Below are 21,154 nucleotides of genomic sequence, written 5' to 3'. Positions count from 1 at the left end.
CAGTTTAGCCTATCTCATCATGTATTCCCTGGTGTGACCAACTGTCTTTCAATCTTGAAGCCGTTGTCTCTGCTGCCAAATGAACGACTCCATATGTTGAGTGTGTCCCGTGTCGAAGACAAACACAGGATGCATGTCTGCCATGCACTTAAGTCACTCAGCGTTCCATTACCCCATTCGTATTGATTATCGCCAGTGTTGTCATCAAGCTTGTGCGGTGTCATTGAGCAGCCGGGGATAGGGTGATGCACACACACACACACACACACACACACACACACACACAGAACTAACACAAAATGAACAATTTTATTTCTGGTGATTTTAGCCTTTTGTTATTCTCAGACAGATAAATTCCTTGTTGTCAAAGATATATTCTAAACTGACAGCAAAGAGCACTTAACAAAATAAACCCACCTCCTAATAAACTGAAGGCGTGAAGGTGAGTCACTCTCTAACACACAACACACGTTTATATTTCTACATTTCAGAGGACCGTCATTGACATTGCACTCCTTAGCCTTTAACCTAAATCTTAAAGGATAAGTCAACAAGTATCTCTTCTCTGTCTTTGTATCCAAAGCCTTTCATAGCTTCCTTCTCCAGACTATTAAATCACATCAGTGAGCCACACTGTTGCACTGGGTGACATGTCTCTGCATTTCCATGAATTTGGGCGCCGTAGTTTATTTTGAGTCATTGCCACACACACACACACACACACAGTCCTGGTGCTGTAAATACTCTCTAGAGCAGCAAATCTGCAGCTGAATATACTCCCCAAGAAACACACTATTTAAGTCTGTTTAAGTAGTTTTTGCAAAAGAAATGACAGAAGGGATTTTTAGGTGAATATATATGTTCATGTCCCATTTTATAAAGATTTCCGTCTTCAATAGGAACAAACCACAGACAGACTGAGGAAGTCAGAAATTATTGAGCGATAGACTAATGTAGACTACTGCTGGTTTTGGTCTTTTCACATGATTTGTTAACAATAACAAAAATACTAAATCATATCATCAGACTTCTCTTTAAACCATATCAACAACATACCTATTTTTAAACTCCACCAATCAATATTTTTTTATGAATAATTCATAGAAAGAAATGAAATGTAAGTTAATTCTGCAGTACCTCTCAGCTCTATGCAGCATTTCAGCATCTTTCAGCTCCATTGTTTTGATTTTCCAGCCTCAGTGACACTGTTTTGGTTCACCAGTCTCATCGTAGTTGTTTTCAGCTGTATTAGGCAGCTGTTTTCAGTGAAAAAGAGAGAGAAAAAAAACAAAACTCCTCACCACCTCCTCAGCACCAAACAGCAGAGAGACTAATTAAGGGACTAGCTGGTGAACATAGTGGAGCATTTAGCAGCTAAATAGCTGAGTATTACCCTCAGGAAATGGAGACCAACACAGAGCTGAAAGAGAATGAATACTGGACTTCCATTCACCAGGTGGAAAAAAACATGACTCCAAATGTTCACTGAATTCGTAAACAGACAGTGGTTTGCTATGAAACTTGCAATGCCAACTTTATAGGGTGATAATATGTAAGTGTTGTGTTTGTAGGTTGTTGCTCTGGCCCAGAGTGGCCCATAAACATGTGATGCAGCTTTAAGCTGTAAGTCAAAAGAGTCACTCACTACCTGTTTCCTCTTTGGTCCTTTTGACACAGCATTTCTGGACACATGCTCAAAACCCATCTCTTAATTTAATGCGGCAGAACTTGGCCTATACATAACACTTAAATTAATATCATGATGTTTCTACTGGAGATAAAATACCTTCAGTCAGCCTCCTATCCTGGCAGACCTTTAGCCTGGCCTCCCTACAGCTTAGCAGGGCAGCAGTTGTTCTTGGCAGCACCTGCCATGTGACGACGATTCCATTACAGCACAGGCAGCTCTCTATTTGTCTCACCCTCTGTGTGTGTAATGGAAGTAGCAGTGATGGGTTAGTGTGCTGTGAGCTGCATGTGTGTTTGTTTGTGAATGTTTCTGCATGAGTGTGTGAACCCGCTGGTGTGGCGTGAAGTGTTTTGAAGCTCCTCTGCAATAGTGCCAGGGTCATCCTTTGATAGACGACCTTACTTAGACATATCCGAGGCCTGGGTTTCGCTCTGATTTGAGTCAGAAACCTCACTCCATTCACGCTGTGTGTACTTGTGTGTTACTGTGTGTATTCGCGGCTGTTATGGGCTGAGAGCCTGTTTTTGCAGGGGCCACAGAAAAACAGTTCCTCTCTGATTCAATTACCACAGCGAGCAGAGCTGGAGGGGCAACAAGAGGCTAGGGGACACCACGGTCTGCTTCACACAGGTTTCCCTGACACAGGGTTGAACAAAGAGGCCTATCAATTCTGAAATGTGCACTTACAAGCTTGATTTCACCTTTCCGTCTTTTTACCTTTAAAGTCTGAAAGCTTTTCCCACACGCCCTCCTGCATCAACTATCCCCGAAGTGATACCTAATCCCTCATGTGTCAGAACTCATCTGTGCCAAATTCAGTTTGCAGGAAATTGCCTTACAGTACTTTTTCAGTTGCTAATGTGACATTGTTGATGGTGCAGGACCAGACACGCTGGATGAGTATTTTCTTGGACCCTTCATCATTTAGCAGCGCATACGTTAAACCTATGTTTTGCAGAATTTCGTGACTACATTCAGACTTCATCTTTAAGTGTTCCTCTGGCTTCATTCGTGCTATCATCTGAATATCAGTCCAATTACATTTTTGCAGTGTTCCCCCTCATTTACAGTCGTGAGCAGTGACACTCTTTTCTGACTCTTGCTCTTGCTCCCACTCATCATCTCTGATGTGACAGTGCTGGCAAATTGTGATGTGCAGGAATAATGATATTTGAGTGCTGGCTTCTGGTGTGTAATTGAAACACTGGGACGCTTTCGCACAACCCCCACCCTCCCCAGCCCTCCAGTGCCAGCTGTGCCACTGATATAAGAGCTGTGGTTCCCTCAGATATCTCTCATGCTGCTCGCAGGTGGCAAGCAGATAAATTCTTTCTGTTGTTTGTTCCTGGTTTACCTGCAGCAGAAAATCGTGACTCTGTGTCTCTCACCTTTTCTTTCATGTGCCACAACGTATACACTATCTCTTTGTTTCACTATGACTAACATTATCGTGACATGAAACATATAGCGATTCCATATTAAGGATTGGTGTTTTGGATCATGAAGCATCACACAATGCTGGATGTAATTTCTTACAGTAAACGTAACCGAACACCTAACACGGATGACAAAGCCGACTTTCTAAGATACTGTCAAGCTTTTCATTCTTGCACAGTGGTTCGCAGTGATAATAGTGGCAGATTTATTATCATAATGCTTAGTCATTTTTTAAACATTAGATCCCTGATGTCAAACAGAGGTAGACAAAAACAGCTTCTCATTTTATCAGCTGCAGCTAGATTATTAGTGAACATTAGCTCCATGACTTGCTGTCTTTGGCTGGCTAAATGTAAAAGGAGAACCCAGCAAAAAGGTTAATGATTGCTGATGCATGTAGAAGACAGAAATAAAAAAACAGAAATAAAGAATAGTGTAGAGGTATGAGCAGGGTAGATTTAATTATTCCTCTTAGGAAAAATGTAAGATCTGTCTGTTATTTCATTCAAACACACCCCTGTTTGGATTCTTCATCATTCATAATTTTAAACAGTTTGTTTCAGTTTTGATGTTTTGATGTTTGATGTTCTTTTAGGATGTGGACAAACTCAACGTGCCCTGTAGGGTTTTCTTGTAAACAAACAAGTGTTTGTGTTTATATTCTGTGTATTTACCATAATGAATTGTGTGTATCCTTGAGGTCTAACAAATAGTGTTTTTTCTAAGAATTTTACAGCCAGTGTCATTTACATACATATTTGTTTAGCAGGCTTCTTCTTCACCGTCTTTGCTGGTGAATTGCTGCATATGTTGGAATGTTACTGCCACCTGTTGAAGGAATGTGTGTGCACAAGATAAATAAAACAGGGACCCAAACTTAAAAAAACACCTCCACAGCACTATGAGAGGTCAAGTGCTCCACAGGGAACCTTTAAAGCTCAGGTTATATCTCAAGTCATGAGTTTGGCATGGGTTGCTGAAGTGTAAACTTTCCCAAATCCTGTAAAGAGCACGTCAGAGCCATGACCTGTAGCATCTAGGACTGCCTCCCACACAGTACATATTAAGCTAGTTAGTTGTGCAGAGTGATGTGATCAAACCATTCCTCACATCTTTGCTTTTACTCTTTTGATCCCAAGTATCAATCTCACTGCTGTCTCTTATACACTGCTTCAATATGTGGAGAAGTCCAAAGCTTGATAGACCTGCCATACCAAGTTACGGTTGCTAAGCTATAATTGGATAATCAATGTTTGGTGGAGGGGTTTAGCAGATAGTCAGTAATGATAATACCATTGACAAACTAAATGATCAATTAATTATCACTCATCATATTTCTCACCACTCCATGCCTATTCAACAATCATCAGTAATACTGCTAAAATACAGCACTCTGATACAGAAATGTGTGGAGTGATGTGATCAAACCTCAGGCATATTTGATTCTCACTTGATTAATTTCAAATACAGTTATAGCCCTCAGGGACGGTAAACTGCTGAGTTTCTCATAGCAGAGTCCACAAGGTTGCTCTAATGTTTATCCTGACAGTTTTTCTTGAGAACACCTGCAACTTGATATACAGTAGCTGCCCAAGTTACCCATGCATCATTAATGGATTGCAGCTGAAGTATAAATCCTATATATTTGACATCTTTTAATAAGAAGTTTTGGATGTTGGCAAAGTTAATACTGTGTTGACATTCTGGACAGTGGGAGATAGTGACAGTAATGTCAAAATTTGCTAGACTAACTCTGTGTATGTGTGTGTGTTGGCAGGGTGCGGCTTGAAGCGTTCTCCTGACAACAGCGGGAAGCTGCAGCTCTCTCTACAGGAGATCATAGAATGGCTGACAGCCAAGGATGAAGAGCTGTCGGAGCAGCTGCCCATAGGAGGCGACGTGGGGGCCGTTCAGCACCAGAGGGAGTTCCACCAGGTAAAGTGGACAATTATACATTTTCAGTGCAAATGCTACACATTCAGTACAAATATTGACGGGATAGAGTCTTTTTTCCTGCCCAATGGGGAATTAATTTTCACAGAATGCCTACTCATTTAAGACCTGTATATATCCATAAATTAGTCTATAGATACTGTACATACAGACATCAAAATACATACACGGATGTATTCACAGGGGTATTTTGTTTATTGGTGTGTGTAGCAGAAGGTATTTCTCCTATAGTACCAAGGCCCAAGGCCCTGTATATCATCATAGGAGTTTCAGCGACAATGGGTGAGGAACAAGACAGAGCTCTGGGAGTTTGCAGATAACAGAGAGTCTTCACTGGCAGCTTTTGTAGATATCAGAGATGCTGATCAAGGCTGAGTTTATTGTCCAGTCTGAGTCAATAGGAGATAATTTCTTGAAGTTGAGCTGTTGCTGATACCACTGATGAAAGTGAAGCTTTGTGTACTGCAGTATGAGTTGGGAGTGCCAAAGAATAGTTCCAAAATGCAGTGCAAACACCTTTTTGCTGAAAATTAGTGGTTCATCGAATGCTCAAATAAACATGGTTTTAAAGACACAGTGAAATGGTGTTGGCATGAACATCACCACAGTAAGGCCACGTGCCACATAGATGTGTGTTATGAACAACTGCAGAATGCCTCTTGGTAAAAGTATCTTCTTCCTGTGGGTGTCTTTGGGCCTGATCGTCTGCTTACGTCATTGGCCAGTGCATCACCTTGCCAGATGACATCATTGTCGTGTTGCTAGAAAAAGTTCAACCTGATCAAGCTATTTTTGAGTTGTTTTGGAGGAGCCCACCATGTGCCACCCCTTGTTGCATAATCTCACTTCTCCCATTCAAATGAATGAGGAGTGCTGCCGAAGTGGAAGTTGTCGTTTGTCGTTTTTGTCGTTTCATTTTTGTGATGTACATCTGAATGAATAGCCAACTGGACCAATACGTGCTATTTCAGTGCTGTTCCTGAACTAACATTATCCTTCATTAGTGAGCATTCATTATGAGATGTTTCTCTGGCCACCTTGCAAATTTAAGTCCAATATTCCCTCTCTTTTACCCCTTTTTTGGTCTCTACCAATCCTGTAAATACTGTATGTGGCACTTTAGCAGCTAAATGTTCCACTATGTTCACCAGCTTGTTGTTAACTGCAGAAAACAGCTATCTGCTACAGCTGAAAACACTATATCAGTGGTGACAGTGAGCCAAAATATTAAAGTTGTGGACTGGACAGCTAAAATATGAGCTGAAATTCAGTGTAAACCTCTATAAAACTACGGAGCGCTGCAGATTCAGATGATATTTTTCTTTCGGTTCATCACTATGAGTAACCCCTTTCATATTACACTTTGTCATTTGATATATTGTAAATATAGATATTTTGATTATAGCTACCTTAAGAAATTGATAATCAAAAATAATGATCAACTAATTGATTAATCAACTAATTGTTGCAGCAGATTGAACTATAAGGCAGTAGACTGTTTCTATTTGACAAGACATTCAACTCAACTCACACAGTCACAGTGTGTTTTGGAGTAAAGGATTTAGCCATCAGTGATTTATTTTCTTGTTATTTAACGAGACATGTTGACTACAGACTTATTCACAGCTGTGGCCTGGGGGATTAGTTGTAGCAGGACAAAGGGCTACACGTACTGTACACAGACACACAATCTGCACAGTGCAGTGTGCAGTAATTTTTAAGGTATTCAGTGACTCTTAAGAAAAGAAACACTTTAATTAATGCTGAGCCACATGAGGATTAGCTGTTTCACCTCAGTTTACATCTGTGTTGAGTTTATGATGATGTGTGTGCTGAGTAAAGGCCACAAATGAGCTTTTAAAAAAAATAATTTCTAAACTCTCGTTGCACACCAAATACTGAAAACAATACTAACTGCAATGTTGTCATTAGCTAGTGGTTAGCCATTTTAACATTTTGTTTTCCTCAGTATTTAAGTTTAAGGTTTTGGGGAACATCAGTTAGAATTGCTGACAGAGGAGTGAGCCACCTCTTCCTCCTTTTCAGATAATTCCTCCATGGTTCAGTGATTTGAACTGGCCTTTAAATCCCTTCAAGGGCTTGTAGTGGATGGAAGGGCACACAAGCTGACACTCTGACAGACTGAGACTTCATTGATCGTGGCACAAATCAGCACTTGTTTGTTTTTCCAATAGATATTTTCATCCTCACATTGAGAGCAGTGAACCAATTTTGCCTTTAAACACTGGAATCATAATGTGACTTAAATTACTGGTTGTCAGCTGATTCTGCAAGACACAGTTGAGTGACGGGTTCACCAGAAATGTTGTCTATGAATTTTCCCTCTCAAGAACACAGGCCAAATAACATTCACAACATACAACAGGCTTCTTCAAGCCGTATACACATATTTACACACAAATTTCATTTATTTGGTCTTCCTACACGTCTTCTCAAGGTCTGTGTTGGCATGTACAGACCATACTGGATTGATTTTAGTTAATTATAGCAAGACAACTTAGAGCTTTAACAGCTTGTTTAGGATAAATTCCATTTCACCAATAACAGCTGCAACAAAAATCTACAGATGAATTTTGCACCCTTTTGCACCAAGAATATAATAAAATTATATAAAACTTAATCGATCTCTAGGAGGGCAATTGAAAATAATACAGGAGGTATCAAGAAGCAAAAGTTGCTGTTGATTCAGTGAATATGATTTGAAAAATTATGAAATGTTTTGTTTTTGTTATATACTAATTTAAATTAGCCTGTGTTTTCTGTGTCACTGTGATGCCAGAGCTAGTTAGAAGTGAGTTGGACACACTTAAAACTACATTTACATTTATTTATTACTTGGGAGCTGCTTTTGTCCAAAGTGATGTGCAAATAAGGTACAATCCAAGCCACAGGGAGAAGTCTGTGGAACACTAATTCAGTATTCTGTTTTAAATCTCATCTTAAAACTCTCTTGTATTTACCATAAAGCACTGTAATTGTGTTTTTACAGATGCCACATATAAAGTTATTTTTTTAAGTGTTTTATTTGTATCTTTTTTTAAAACTACAAACAAAAATAAACATCTGTATGTGTGCAGAAGTCTTTTACCCATCCTCATCACTCATTAAATATACTGTACATTCGGATGAGACGCTTTTGTCTCATGGGGTTCTCGGTTTCTCTTTTTAGCACCTGCACACCCACACAAGTGTATTTTGTTATTTTGGCTGATTAAAGCTGTTTTTATGTTCCATATGTGTCCATGATGACAGGATGTAAAGTGCGGTAAAGTGTGGTAAAGTTTCCACACTAACAGATGCCACAAAACTATCATCAGAGAAGCCTGTTCGCACCAGGATTTAAAACAACAAAATTTCACAGCAAATTCAATTAATTCCAATGGAACCTCAGAATCAGTGGATTCACTCTGATAAATTTTGACACTCCCAATTTGCATTGTTGACCAATACTGACACCGTCTTTGCATGGGTAACCTCAGGGGGACTGGAAGTTGGACCATCCATTTCTTTTTAATTTTTACTTTTCCACAAAAATGTAATGGTTAGCAGAGACGTTATAAGACTTGATGGTATGAAAATGTTTTTGGAATAAACTACGTGAACTTACCGACATGTTAGTGAACAAGCTAATGAACTAAACCTCTCTTAAGGAATCCTTTATTGAATTAAATGACGATCCAGAGAAACTAGGCTTCTGTGACTGACAAGGAGTTAGCATGTTCCCGGCTGGCTTATTTCACCGGTTACAGTATTTCATCAACCAGCAGAATGAGTAGTTACTCTATCACCAGGCTCCTGAAGCTGCATATTTCAGGAATACACTGTTTTGCAGTGCCCAGGCCTTCACATACCAAAAATAAGTGAAAACACCGGTGTGGGTGGACCGTGCTTCGCAATGTTGTCACACTGACCAAAACGCCTCTGGTCACTTGTAACATTAACACATACATATTTTCAATTTACAAGGGCTTTTGTATCAGACTTCATTGATCTGGCAAGATGACAAAATGATTAGAGAGAGTTTCAATGTTATGTCAGTAGCGTTTGTTTTATTGGAAAGATCAAAACAAAATAAATGGCTTTCCTGTGTGTTAAAAATACCCAGTGGTGGGACAATAACAAAAATCCCAGGATGCCCTTAAGGGAGGAAAGTCTCCCCACTGAAATCTTTTTAATTGACATGTTATATAGCCCTGTGTGCACTGAGTTGGGGCAGACTCTCATAAAGTTGGTACAGACAAGAATTGCCCAGCAGGCAGATGTGAGTGTGTGTGCGCCTGTCGTACTCATACAGTTTGTCGGCCTGTTCAAAAATAGCTCCGAAAACAAACTGACTCTGATGCAATAGCTAAGTCGTAGCAGAGATCACGCTTTTAATTCAGATTTTTAAAATAAAATTATATTGAACTCCCATCATATCTAAATCAAGAAAACAATAAAGATTTAAATTATGGCATTAAAATGTACTTGACGGTGTGTGTGAAGGGTAGAACCATTAAAATTTATCCTCATTGAATTCCTCCCTCTGTGTGACAGGAAGTATTTGGAGAAACGCAACCTGGGATGTTCAGGATGCTCTTTCATTTCTCAGTAAATCACCTCAGTTATGGGTGATGCATCTCACGAACTGGAACTAGTGTAGACATGCATGAGCACACCCGCGCGCACACACACACACACACACACACACACACACACACACACACACAGCCACACACCATACATTCACACACACTCGTAATTGGTTCTGTAACTACAGCAGAGTTTCCCTTTCCACCCTGTTTCCAATTTTCTTTCCTGTCAGTTTGTGCAGTGTCTCTGAGAGGCGACTTGTATTGACAGTGAGAGGTTTGTGGCTCCCGCGTCACCCCACTCCAATCCCTAACCGCAGCTGGTGCGCTGTGAAATTGGCCTCCCAATTAACAGGACAAAGAAAAAAAACCTTACATGTTACACCATCCTGCAGTTGTTTCTTTCCCCTTTCCTCTCCCCACAATTGCTGTTTGCTCTTTCCACAACTGTCTCTCCAGTGTTAATGGTGTTACCTTTCACACAGCCTGTTCAAGGTGGGAATGTTGTACTGTTATTTCACCTCACTATTATGTATAAAGTTGGAATGGAGGGGGGTGTCATTGTCCCACCTTTAGGCTGGCAGTGGAAGTATTCACAGAGCTGGATCGATGTCTGTGTAAAAGGGAGAGCCAGCATATCGAGCTGTGATACACGTCACACCTCTGATTCCACAATGCTGGTATAGTATCTCAAATATCACACGCCACAGCCACATGCTCACTTTGTTTGGTTGCAGTGTAAACAAGTTAAGGTGGCATAATCAAGGGTCTTCTTAATGGTTATATAGCACGATCTCTGTGTAAAAGGGGCTTTAGTGATGCACAAACCCCACCCTGTCCCCCCCCAGCTTTGGCAAATTTGCACCATTGGCAGTTCCTGTTTGCTGTGTAAAATTGGATGTGCAGACAAATATTACTAGATTACTTTGATACTGAAGAAAACTTAAAAACATGATAATTCCCAGGCAAGCTGTGGACTTATAAGGAGTGTATTTTTCCTATGATTACTAAGTGGATTTATGGACATTTATTTGCAATGGTTGATCAGAAATGATGATATCCAGTGTTGAAGTATGAGTTGCACTAAATCCAAAAATATGTGTAACATGTCCTTGATGGGGCACCACCTGAGAAAGTGGAGGGCATTAAATACCTTGGTCTCTGGTTTGATTCTCAGCTCTCTTTTAAGCCTCATATTAACTTAGTGATAATAAAAATAAATTGCAGTCTATGAATATTCTATTGCTCCATTAATTGCTTTACCTTATAGATTAGGAAATGAATTATGTCACAACTGATACCACCAATTGTAGATTATGCAGATATTATTTATCAAAATACTTCAGAAACAAGTCTTGGCTCTCTCAATGTAGTCTACAACAGTCTCTGCAGATGTGTTTTAAGGTGTCCTTATCAAACACATCACTGTTTTATGGAAGAGTTGCTGAATTGGTTAGCACCTAAATTTAGAAGGAATTTTCACTGGTTTCATTTTATTTTCAAATGTATTTTCTTCAGTCATCCTTCCTACTAATTCAATTCTCAATTCCACTTAGATCATCATACAATTAAAGATATACTGAGCACCCTTTCTTCTCTGTTCCCAGAATTTCTAAAGAAATTGGTCAAAGTTCATTTAAAGTTAAAACCCCATCTGATTGGAACTCCCTGCCTAGCTCATTTAGATCTTTTACTTATTTTCATATATTTAAGGCATCTCTTTTTAATCACCTTCAAACACCCTGTTCTTGCTTCAAATTATGCATAGGTATGTATGCATAACGTATGTATGTGTGTACATATGTATACACGTATATATATTCACACATAAGAAAGTTTCACCTTTTGTGTAAGTGCTTGTAAAATATGTAAAACTTTGTTTATTTATTTATTTAATTATTGATGTATTTATTTACTTATTTTCAATATATTGTGGCATAACAAAGAGAATCGGTGTTTATGGAGTGGAAGAGTTGTGTATGTGTACGTTTGATATGTGCTGTTTTGTTTTATGTTGTATTGTCTGTGTACCTGTGTTAAGGACCCCCTTTTGAGATGGTTCATCTCAAGAGGCTATCCCAATAAACTGTCTATATATTTCTGTGTAGATTTTGACTGAGCTAGGAATGTGAGAGGAAGTACGGTTTTTGGTCAAAATCAGGCTAAATCAGCGTGTCAGGCTACAATAACTAATTTCCCATTGTTTTCAGAACTCCAGCATATACCTGTCCTTTTCACCTCACACAGCATCTTTGACTCTGCACTAAGTCATTCAGCAGTATTTGCTATTGAACATCACTGATCCCCCTTTCCTCTCCTCTCCTCTCCTCTCCTCTCTCAAACGTCCCATTTTCAGCACAGCATGCCTTTATAATCTGAGATGCCTCCGCTTCCCGAGCGTCTGGTCGCTCTAAAACTTTTCTGACAAAGCAGAGAGGGAAATTGCATCCCAGTTTTCTATAGAGAATTAAAGCGTTTTAAGAAATGTGAATTATTGATCTTAAGTGGATTTATTCTGATGTCGTTTTTGTGTGTGGGAGAACGAGTTCCCTCTGTGCTACTTTTTTTCTCCCCCCGTGCGTGTGCATCTGCATGGTTTGGGAGCATGTTCACTGTGTGTGTATTTGGGGTGGTAAGTGGCAGGGAGTTTGGGTTGGAAGATACATTTGTGAGTCTTGTGTGTTTGGACGTTGAGATAAGTGAGCATTTCTGGCAATGGGAGGGATTTTCTGAATCTGTTGCAGCTGCAGTATCTTCTCTGCCTCATGGAAGAGAGAAAATGAAATGAAAATTTATCCTCCTCTGTCTTGTCAAAAGGAATGCCATCAACATGTTTAGACCAAGTCAATGAAGTCATTTCCTCCCTGACTCTCTCTCCTCCATGCATAATGTATCTTAATCTGATCTGAAGGCTTCGCTCTTAATGTTCCTTCAACCAAAGATGAGGCCTCTGAGTGTGAAATTTAGCTGGAATTAAAGTTTTAACATGACAGCTGGCTCAGGGAATCCATGGCTCAGCTCCTCTTTGGGCGGCAAAGCAGCTAAACAGAGGACGGAGAGAATAGAAAAGCTGAAGAGGATGAGAAGATGGTAAAGGAGAAGGAAAGGAAGGAAGCAAGAGAGAGTGAGGATGTGAGCTTGTGGGAGGAATTTGTTTGTGATTAGAGAAAGAGTGTGAGAGAGGAAGAGGAGAAAAGACAGACAGCAGGTTTTCTTCATGACTGTTGCACTGGGAATCTTATCTCAGGCCACAGCTCCCCACCGTTACACACTTTTGCATGTTTGCTCGGTGCCGGCTGGTGTTTGCTGGCGTTTCATTTGGGGCTGTTTAACTGTGCTTGCTGGGTGTTATCAGGCCTGCTGGGCTCTGGTCCTGGGTTTTGTTTTTTATTTTTTTTAATAGGCACTGAAACACTGTCACTGCTGCAACCACGCAACCCTGCTAATTCCAGCTAGTAATGTAGATTTTCAGCTGAAATTGTAATCTCTTCATACCGTAAGAGGATTGAGGACGCTGGCTTTACCTAAATAAATTACTTTGAAGAGAGGGAATATCCCTGGCATTAATTCACACACCTGCAGTGTGTTTTATACAGAACAAAGATTAGTGTAGGAGAATGAAGAAGGTTGACACACTGGCTTTCTTCAAGGCCCTGGGGATGCTCTGGGTATCTGTGGAGTGCTGTAAGTGTGTGTCTTCTTACACACTGAGCTGCTCCTCTGTAATTTGCATAGTGGAGTGCTGTTGAATGTGGACCAGTGGAGTCCTGCTCTCCAGCTAATTGGCTCTTCAGTGCGAGCAGGCCAACTGACCAGTGCTCCCAGTAGATTTGGTCCCCTACTGCGCCCTGGGCTCTCAGCAGAAGCAGACAGCCATGTAATCTCATGTGGTCCTGCCAGTAGATCAGTGCTAGTGAGTGTGTGTGTGGTGTGTGTGTGTGTGTGTATGTGTGTCAGTGACTGCTATAGAAAACCCATGTATTCAAACATGGGTTCTCTCATGTTTGCTTTGGTGTTTCTTACATATATATATATATATATATATATATATATATATCCTTGCTCTTCAGCCTTTGTGTCATTATGTCATCTTAAAACAAGCCTTTTAAAGACAAAATGACATATTTCTCCCCTCACAAAATAAAAGTTGAAAACACATCTTTGCTCAGTTCAGTATGCTCAGTACTTCGCTGCTACAGTCTTACTTATTATGGGGCTGGTTTCACAGAGGCAGACTGACTATGGCTTAGATCAAACTGTTAGACCATTGCACAAAGCTGTCTAGTTCTTGACTGTCTTAAGTAGGACCGATTTGAGATGAATTATGGATAAATAAAGACTCTTAAAAAACTAAAGAAAAACATGGCTGACAAAGCAATACATCAAGCTGTCCTGCTCTGATCTGTTCACAACAGCAGAAAATATTTGCCCTCTGGAAGAAATCAACAGTTATAGGATGTTTTGTTTTTTTTGTTTTCAGTAAAATTCCTTGAAACACAATACAAAAAGCTTCCAGTGTTGCCCAAGATACTCTGCTCTTTTTTCGTCTTTTCATTACTCACATCACAACATTGGTAGATGGTTGCCATGGAAATGTTGCTCTTGGTTTAGAGTTAAAGTTTTTATTTCATTTTTATGAAACTGTATAAATTGTATTGGGCTAATTTAGGATTAAAATTAAGACAGGCCAAACACTGCAGACTACTCTAATATGTTTTTGAAACCCATTCTTGGTGTGGCAATTACTTTATAACTGACATTACAGATTCATTTTCATGATTTACCATCATGCTGTAACTACAGTGTCCTTTTTTCCCCTTGATTCCAATTTCTCTTCATTGTTGTGTCTAATTTTAGGTTCTTCCCAAGTCCACGTTTCTAAAATGAATCTGCAATAACGGGCTGACAAAGATCGTTTCATTTCAAAGGCTCCTCCAGTTGTGACCAAGAAATGCAGTCTTCTTTTGGCCAAATTTGGAGGACAAAGGAAGTGTCAGTGTCTCACAATCTGTTACCTAATGGTGCATTCAGGAAACCTCATCAATCCTTGTTAACTCTTAAAAGTCTGAAAATATCTTGAGAGGGCTGGGGTTTTTTTTGTTTGTTTTTTTGTTTTGTTTTTTTTTTTTTTTTTTTTGTTTTGTTTGGGGTTTTTTTGTTTTTTTTTTTTTTTTTTTTTTTTTTTTTTTTTTTTGTTTGTTTTTTTTTAAACTGTTGGGCCAGTTATTTTCACTCAGGTGGTCACTGGTCACTGGTCACTGGTGATACATCACTTGAACTAGACCAGTGCAAACGCCACTGCAGGATGTGAGTAATGGAAGTCAGACATAAACTCCTATTTGTTCTTGTTAGCAGCCTGGGCGTGTTGTGAATCACTGGGATTTACAGATAAATAGAAGCCAAGTAAAGGCAGGTCTATTCCTCTAGCCCCAAAAACACGTTAGTTGTACAGGTTTTACTATCTGTACAACACTTAGTACATCACCCTTTATCCTGTGGATAAGAAAGAATACTACAAAACACTTGATGTAGTTAGATTATATGGATATGAAACAGTTTTAATGAATATTCATACACATATATGTATTGATTCTGGTATCTTTACCAGTTGTGTGACCACACCTAGCTAAAGCAGAGGAGTTTATGCTAGGCCTCTCTCCTGACTGCCCATTGCTGTGTGTCTATTAGCCCATTTAAGTCTGTTGAATTACAGGGTCTGTAAGGTGTGTTGGCAACAGTGCACATGAAATAAATAGATTCCTTTTGGCATTGGAATATCCTCCTCCACTTTTTTGTCACGCATTTGTTCCTATGAGATGGGACTACAAATGTATTTACCCTTAACATGGCACAATGTTTGCCAGTTTTCCACCATGTGTTGGTGTGAAACATCACAACTCGTACTGGGGATCCTAGAATTTGTTCTAGTTTCCCAATGGTATTTACAATTTGTTAGTAGTTTGAGGGCTTTCTGCTTTCTGTTGATAAAGCTGGACACTGCTCTCATGCAGCTAACTATTGTTTTCATCATGAATTATCCTGTTATTTGGTTTTTGAATGTCTAATTTAGATTTAGATTTTGATTAATTGTTTTGTTTCAAGGTGATGTTTTTGAAGGTTTTGTTTGCATTTATTCAAAAAACTGCTGATTAAATAGCTTTATATCAGATTAAATCAAGGATTTATTGATATATGAATGTGCCTGGGCGTTCACTAAGATCAGTGGATGGGGCTCTGCTGGTTATTCCCAGGTCTCATATAGTGATACTACAGCCCCAAGACTGTTTAAAAAAAAAACCCTGTTTATTGAGATTGACAGGCTACATCCTTAGTTCTTTTTTCGTCTTTAGGTTTTATGATATTTATATGTTCTATACCCTTTTTTATATTTTTAAACTTTATTTAATCCCCAGTTGTTTTATGAGCTCTGTGGTTGGTTTAATTGGTTTAATTGTATTCATTTTCTGGTCTTTTTGCTTTTCTTCATAATTTTTCTGTGAAGCACTTTTTAACTTTGTTAAGAAAAGTGCTAAATTAATAAAATTGATTATATCGTTCTACTCTTTATTTCTTTTACTCATCTTAGATCACAGTTCGTTTTGTGGTGAGGTTATTTTGAGACAAGACTCGGTTTGTAAAGTTTGCAGCCTGCCATGCTGTTGTTTCTTTATTGCTCTGTTTACAGTGACAGCTAAAAAAAAAAGGGCAGCGATTCTATTGACAAAATGCAAGTCGAACTGGAGTCATGGACTTTTAGGGGGCAGCCCCGCTGAAAACACTGAAACGGCAAGCAAATGCAGTGCAGGATCAGCTTATAGGTGCGTGCAGAAAACTTAGGTCGAGGTCTCAACCAATGTGCTAATGTTCTCATCTCAATCAATTACATGGCCCAGAGAGATTCTGAGGAAATGAGACAGCAGTGTTTTGTGAGATGTGCAACTACACTTATATTCTCCAAAGGCATACGATTAAGTCAGAGAGAAGTTAACTACACACAGAGATTATATGCAGATGGTACAATTGCATTTCAACAGATCCTGGATTTACTGTTACCTTGTGCACTGCACTGAGGGATCATGTCGCTGAAAAGAAAAAAGACGGTAGTACTGAGTTTAGTGGAGAGCAAATACTTGGTTATATTGACACTGGAAACACTGTAGCCACACAGGCAGTGGTCCTCATGGTTGTAGCATTCATTGAATCTAGGAAGATTCCTAGATTGCCTACTTCCTCATCAGCCTCAGTCAGCTTCATGCCATTGGAGTTCATATTGTCTCGCTAACACATGATGGCCCTTAACAAAACCTTTCAGTGATTAAAGACCTTGGTGCAGACCTGAATGTGACAGACATTAGACCATACCACCTTCATCAATGAATAAAATAGCAGCAAATTTACATACTTGGAAAGCTGGAACCACTCATTGATTGGTATTTTTGCTTGAGAAATCATTCAATAATTGAAATTGTGGCTCAGTAATTTTCAGTCAGTCAACCAATTTTTCCAGCATTAGAATGCACCAGTCATTTATATTAGGCAAGGTTGTCTCATTTTGAGAAGTAGGCAGAAGGCCAGCTTGCCCTGCATGACTCATCTTCCTCCATTTGGAGGAACCAGCACTTCACTTTGGACTTTCATTCTCCTCCACTTAAAAACACTTTCCCCTCCTCTGTTTGTCTCCCGGCAGGCATTCATGGAGGATGTCAAGTCTCGCGGGCCGTTCATCTACTCAGTGTTGGAGTCTGCCCAGGCCTTTCTGGCTCAGCACCCCTTCCAGGAGCCAGAGGAGACCCTGACCGACGGAAAAGGTCTGCTCCCTTCATACTCTGTGCCAACTGCTGCGCCAGCCAAAATATCCTACTCACAAACCGCCTCAGCTGAACCCCCAGAGTTAATTTGGTTGGACCCATGCAGGTGAATTCTTCCATTAGTAGTTATTAGCAGTGATCCATCCTCTGGTGTCACACTGAGTTTAGGGAAAGTGTCCGGGTTGGGACCAATTAGCTCTAGTTCACCAGCTCTACAGCACCATCTGCTCAGATCAATAATACAGTAAGCTTGGCTGTTTCTCTGCCCACATCTCCTCCTCGTAATGTTTGGCTCTCACCACTGGATGCTCACCTGGGGAGTACTAAAGCAATCTACCTTACTGTGCTCTCCTTGTTCTCCAACTTGTTTATGCCCCCTTCCCTCTCAAGAAGTTGGTACACCGTCCCTCTCCGATCATTGCTCTTCTCTTTGTCTGACCTCTAACCCCTTCTCTCCTCTCCACAGTGTTATATCTCTGTCTCCTCTATTTTTTACTTGCTCTTTGTACCTTTATCCTCTTTACCCCTGCGTGACCCAGTCTAACCTCTCACACCCTCTGCAGAGGTGTCTCCTCGCCGGCGGATCTTGAATGTGAGCCGTTCAGTATGGAAGCAGGCAAACGTGGCCAGCGACCTATGGGAGAAGCTGACGGCGCGCTGTGTGGATCGCCATAGGTCAGACACTTCTCTTTACATTGTGTGTATCCTGCTCAGACTATGTGTGGTGGAGGGTAAATTTACATTCCATTGGATGCTACTTTATACTTCTAGTCCACAACATTTCAGGGTAAAATATTGCACACTATGTTTATCTGGCAGCTTTAATTACTAGTTACTTTACAGATTAAGATTTCACATTAACTATGTATGCTAAGCATATAAAATAGAGCATATAAAATATAACACATAGTTAAAGATTAAACTGGTCATTCCCAAACTTATTCCTGATTGGTTTGTTAACTTTTACATAAAATCAGAGTTTAGTTAAGGGACTTTGTCATATTTCAGATGTCTATGAGTTGTTAGCAGCTCCACCAAAGTTTCACAATTTTTCTGCATAATGAGTACTTTTATTTTTTGATACTTTAGGTAAGTACACTCCTCAACCACTCTTCACCAGTCTCATTATTGTTAATACTAATAAAAAGCACAGGACTTTGACTCATATCTCTGTTCAGGATAGCAGCATTTTTTTTAATCCCCCGAGAGCCTTGCAGTTCCAGTTTTGGTGATTATTTCTCAGTCAAATTAATAGTTATAGGTATTCTGGGTTTGGTAAATTATACAGGCTGTGTACTCATGAGACCACTCCAAAACCCACTGAGCAAATTTCAAAAGCAAAACAAGTTTCTTTTCTCTGTCACTTGAAAGGTAAAACTATAAGGTCAAGGAGTTTTTTTTTTTTTCATGAGTGAAGAACTGGATGATGCTTGAATAAAGGTGTAATCCCTGATAAGGAATGAAAGATCAGCTCTTTCATTTTTTTTTCCCTTTGGGGTATATCTTTTTTCATTTTAAATTTTTACATTTTTGAAAACGAAAGATATGTGGTGGAAAAAAGCATATACATTGGTTGTTATTTATTTATTTATTTTTACCATACAACAGAAATATTCCTGTAACTTTTAGAGCTTTAAAGTTGAGAGTGTTTTTTTCTCCCTGTGGCTGTGCTGTTGATCTGTAGCAGGGTTATGCTGCAACAATACATTACACACAATACAATTACCATAACCTGATGAAAAAATGTGGCACGTATAATCCATTATAGATGTAATTAGCAAAACACATTTATCAAGTTTTAGATCATTGAAAATTCAGCTTATTTTTCAGAATATTAAATTGCGTTCTTTACATAGAGAAATGCTGATATAAAAATATGCACATAGCACACAGCTCTCCTGAAATGATTTCTGTAAATTTGAATACATGATGTGAATGCCGTTGCTTGTATTAGCCCCAAATTGTAATGGTGCAGGTAGTTACCTGTAATGACATTTTCAACGAAACCCCAGACACATGGAGAGGACGTTAGAGCGTCTACTTCAGATCCAGGCAGCAATGGAGGAGCTAGCAGTGGCCCTGGAGCAGGCAGAGGGGGTGAGAGACGCCTGGGAGCCTGTGGGAGACCTCTTCATCGACTCTCTGCAGGACCACATAGACGCTACCAAGGTAGACCGACACAAAAAACCCTCCCCACATACATTCGCCTTTTCTTTATCTCTCTCACACACATGCTTGTACATTGGTTTTACCTGCGGAAGTAACTTAATTGTCCCCTTTGAGGTAATTGCCTCCGGCTAACCCTGAAAAAACACATATTGTGACACTTTGACATGTCATAAACAAACATCCAGTGACATCTGTTTTTTTTTATTCACAAAAACTCAGCAGTGGTATGTTTCTCATGAATTAATGAGAGATCTGCATTAGGCTGTGTGTGCTTTAAAAGGTTTTGTTTTGCTTGCCTGTGTACACATTCCTGTTGAAGTGGCTGTGATCTGACAGATGATGACAAGGACGTGGCTCTTCAAACTGACACACTGAGATGGCAGGGGTTACAATCCTCAGTTGAATAGATGTTGTTAAACAAATGGCAGGTCATTGGTTTAGTCATTATGGAGTGCCGAGTGCCGCCGCTGCCTATAATTGTGTGGCGCCATTCATTAGAAGTGAGGGCACTTCACAATAATCATGTCACTGTTTGGACTCCTGTCACAGCCAGCACATGCTCAGCTCAGTCTTTAGGGCAGGCTTGTCACTTAGCCTCATGTGTCCTCCCTCACTCACTTACACTTAACACACAGACATATGCACATATGAAAGCAGACATTAATGCGTGCAAATAGGACACAATCATACACACGTTATGCGCACACATTCTAAAATGTTAATTACTTAAGCTATAATCAATTATCGAAGTTGTTGCAGATAAATTTTCTGCTGACTGACATACTGTATGTTGCCAAACAAATGTGCACACTTGCTGAGGCATTTTTTTGTAAGTCATTTCTTGCCTCTCCCTCTTTGCCTCTCCGTTTTGACATTGTTTCTAGTGATGTCTAAACACAATCCCCCATGTTTGCAGATATCGGAAATTAATTCCCCATCATCAAAAGATGCCATTTGGTGAATTTCACCTCTATACAATGTGAAGATGAGCTTCCACAGAGTTACAGTAGATCACTCGTCTTGGTAAACACGAAACCTTAATTAGTTTTCAGCAACATTTGTGTGCCAGTGTTGACTTTCACATTTCTGTCATTCAGATGGCACCCTGAGGAAGAAATGTAGGGAAGTTAGCTCCCAGGAAAAAAAGTGCACTTCAGGCTGTCCTAGGGCTCAGTATGTTGCAATGTAGTTTACTAGTTTGGTGAATAGTGCTGTGCATCTCACTTCCAATCTTTTATTTACAGTAGGTCTCTATTGTACATTGACAATATCAAGACATCAGTTTTCAAAAGGTAATCACAAAAACAACATGTCAAATAGGCAGACTTTCTCGTAACAGTCCCTGGGAGTATTTGGTAGTACACCGCTATACGTTCATTTCAACTAACATATGGCGCTGTTGAGGTTGCAAAATGTTTTTTAAGTCAACAGCAAAGCCAAGCCAACTCACCAAGTGTTTTTTTCACCAGTGGAGAGCAATACCAATGTTAACTCTTGCTTTGCTT

The 21,154-nt window shown here is 39.7% G+C and overlaps 1 protein-coding gene across 1 annotated transcript in view; it reads left to right on the top strand.

Annotated features, from left to right (window-relative positions):
• drp2 (dystrophin related protein 2) overlaps positions 1–21,154 on the top strand; it is a 77,407-nt gene that overhangs the window by 15,693 nt on the left and 40,560 nt on the right. Inside the window, 4 exon segments of the mRNA XM_051072466.1 lie at positions 4,905–5,062; positions 17,360–17,480; positions 18,044–18,155; positions 19,493–19,649. Of these exon segments, the coding sequence (XP_050928423.1) occupies positions 17,366–17,480; positions 18,044–18,155; positions 19,493–19,649 (384 nt within the window). The 5' untranslated portion in view covers positions 4,905–5,062; positions 17,360–17,365.

The sequence above is a fragment of the Lates calcarifer genome, linkage group LG8, assembly GCF_001640805.2.
Source record: "Lates calcarifer isolate ASB-BC8 linkage group LG8, TLL_Latcal_v3, whole genome shotgun sequence".
NCBI lineage: Eukaryota > Metazoa > Chordata > Actinopteri > Centropomidae > Lates > Lates calcarifer.
Note: the sequence above shows the minus strand (reverse complement) of the source record. Positions and strands in the feature narration are given on the sequence as shown.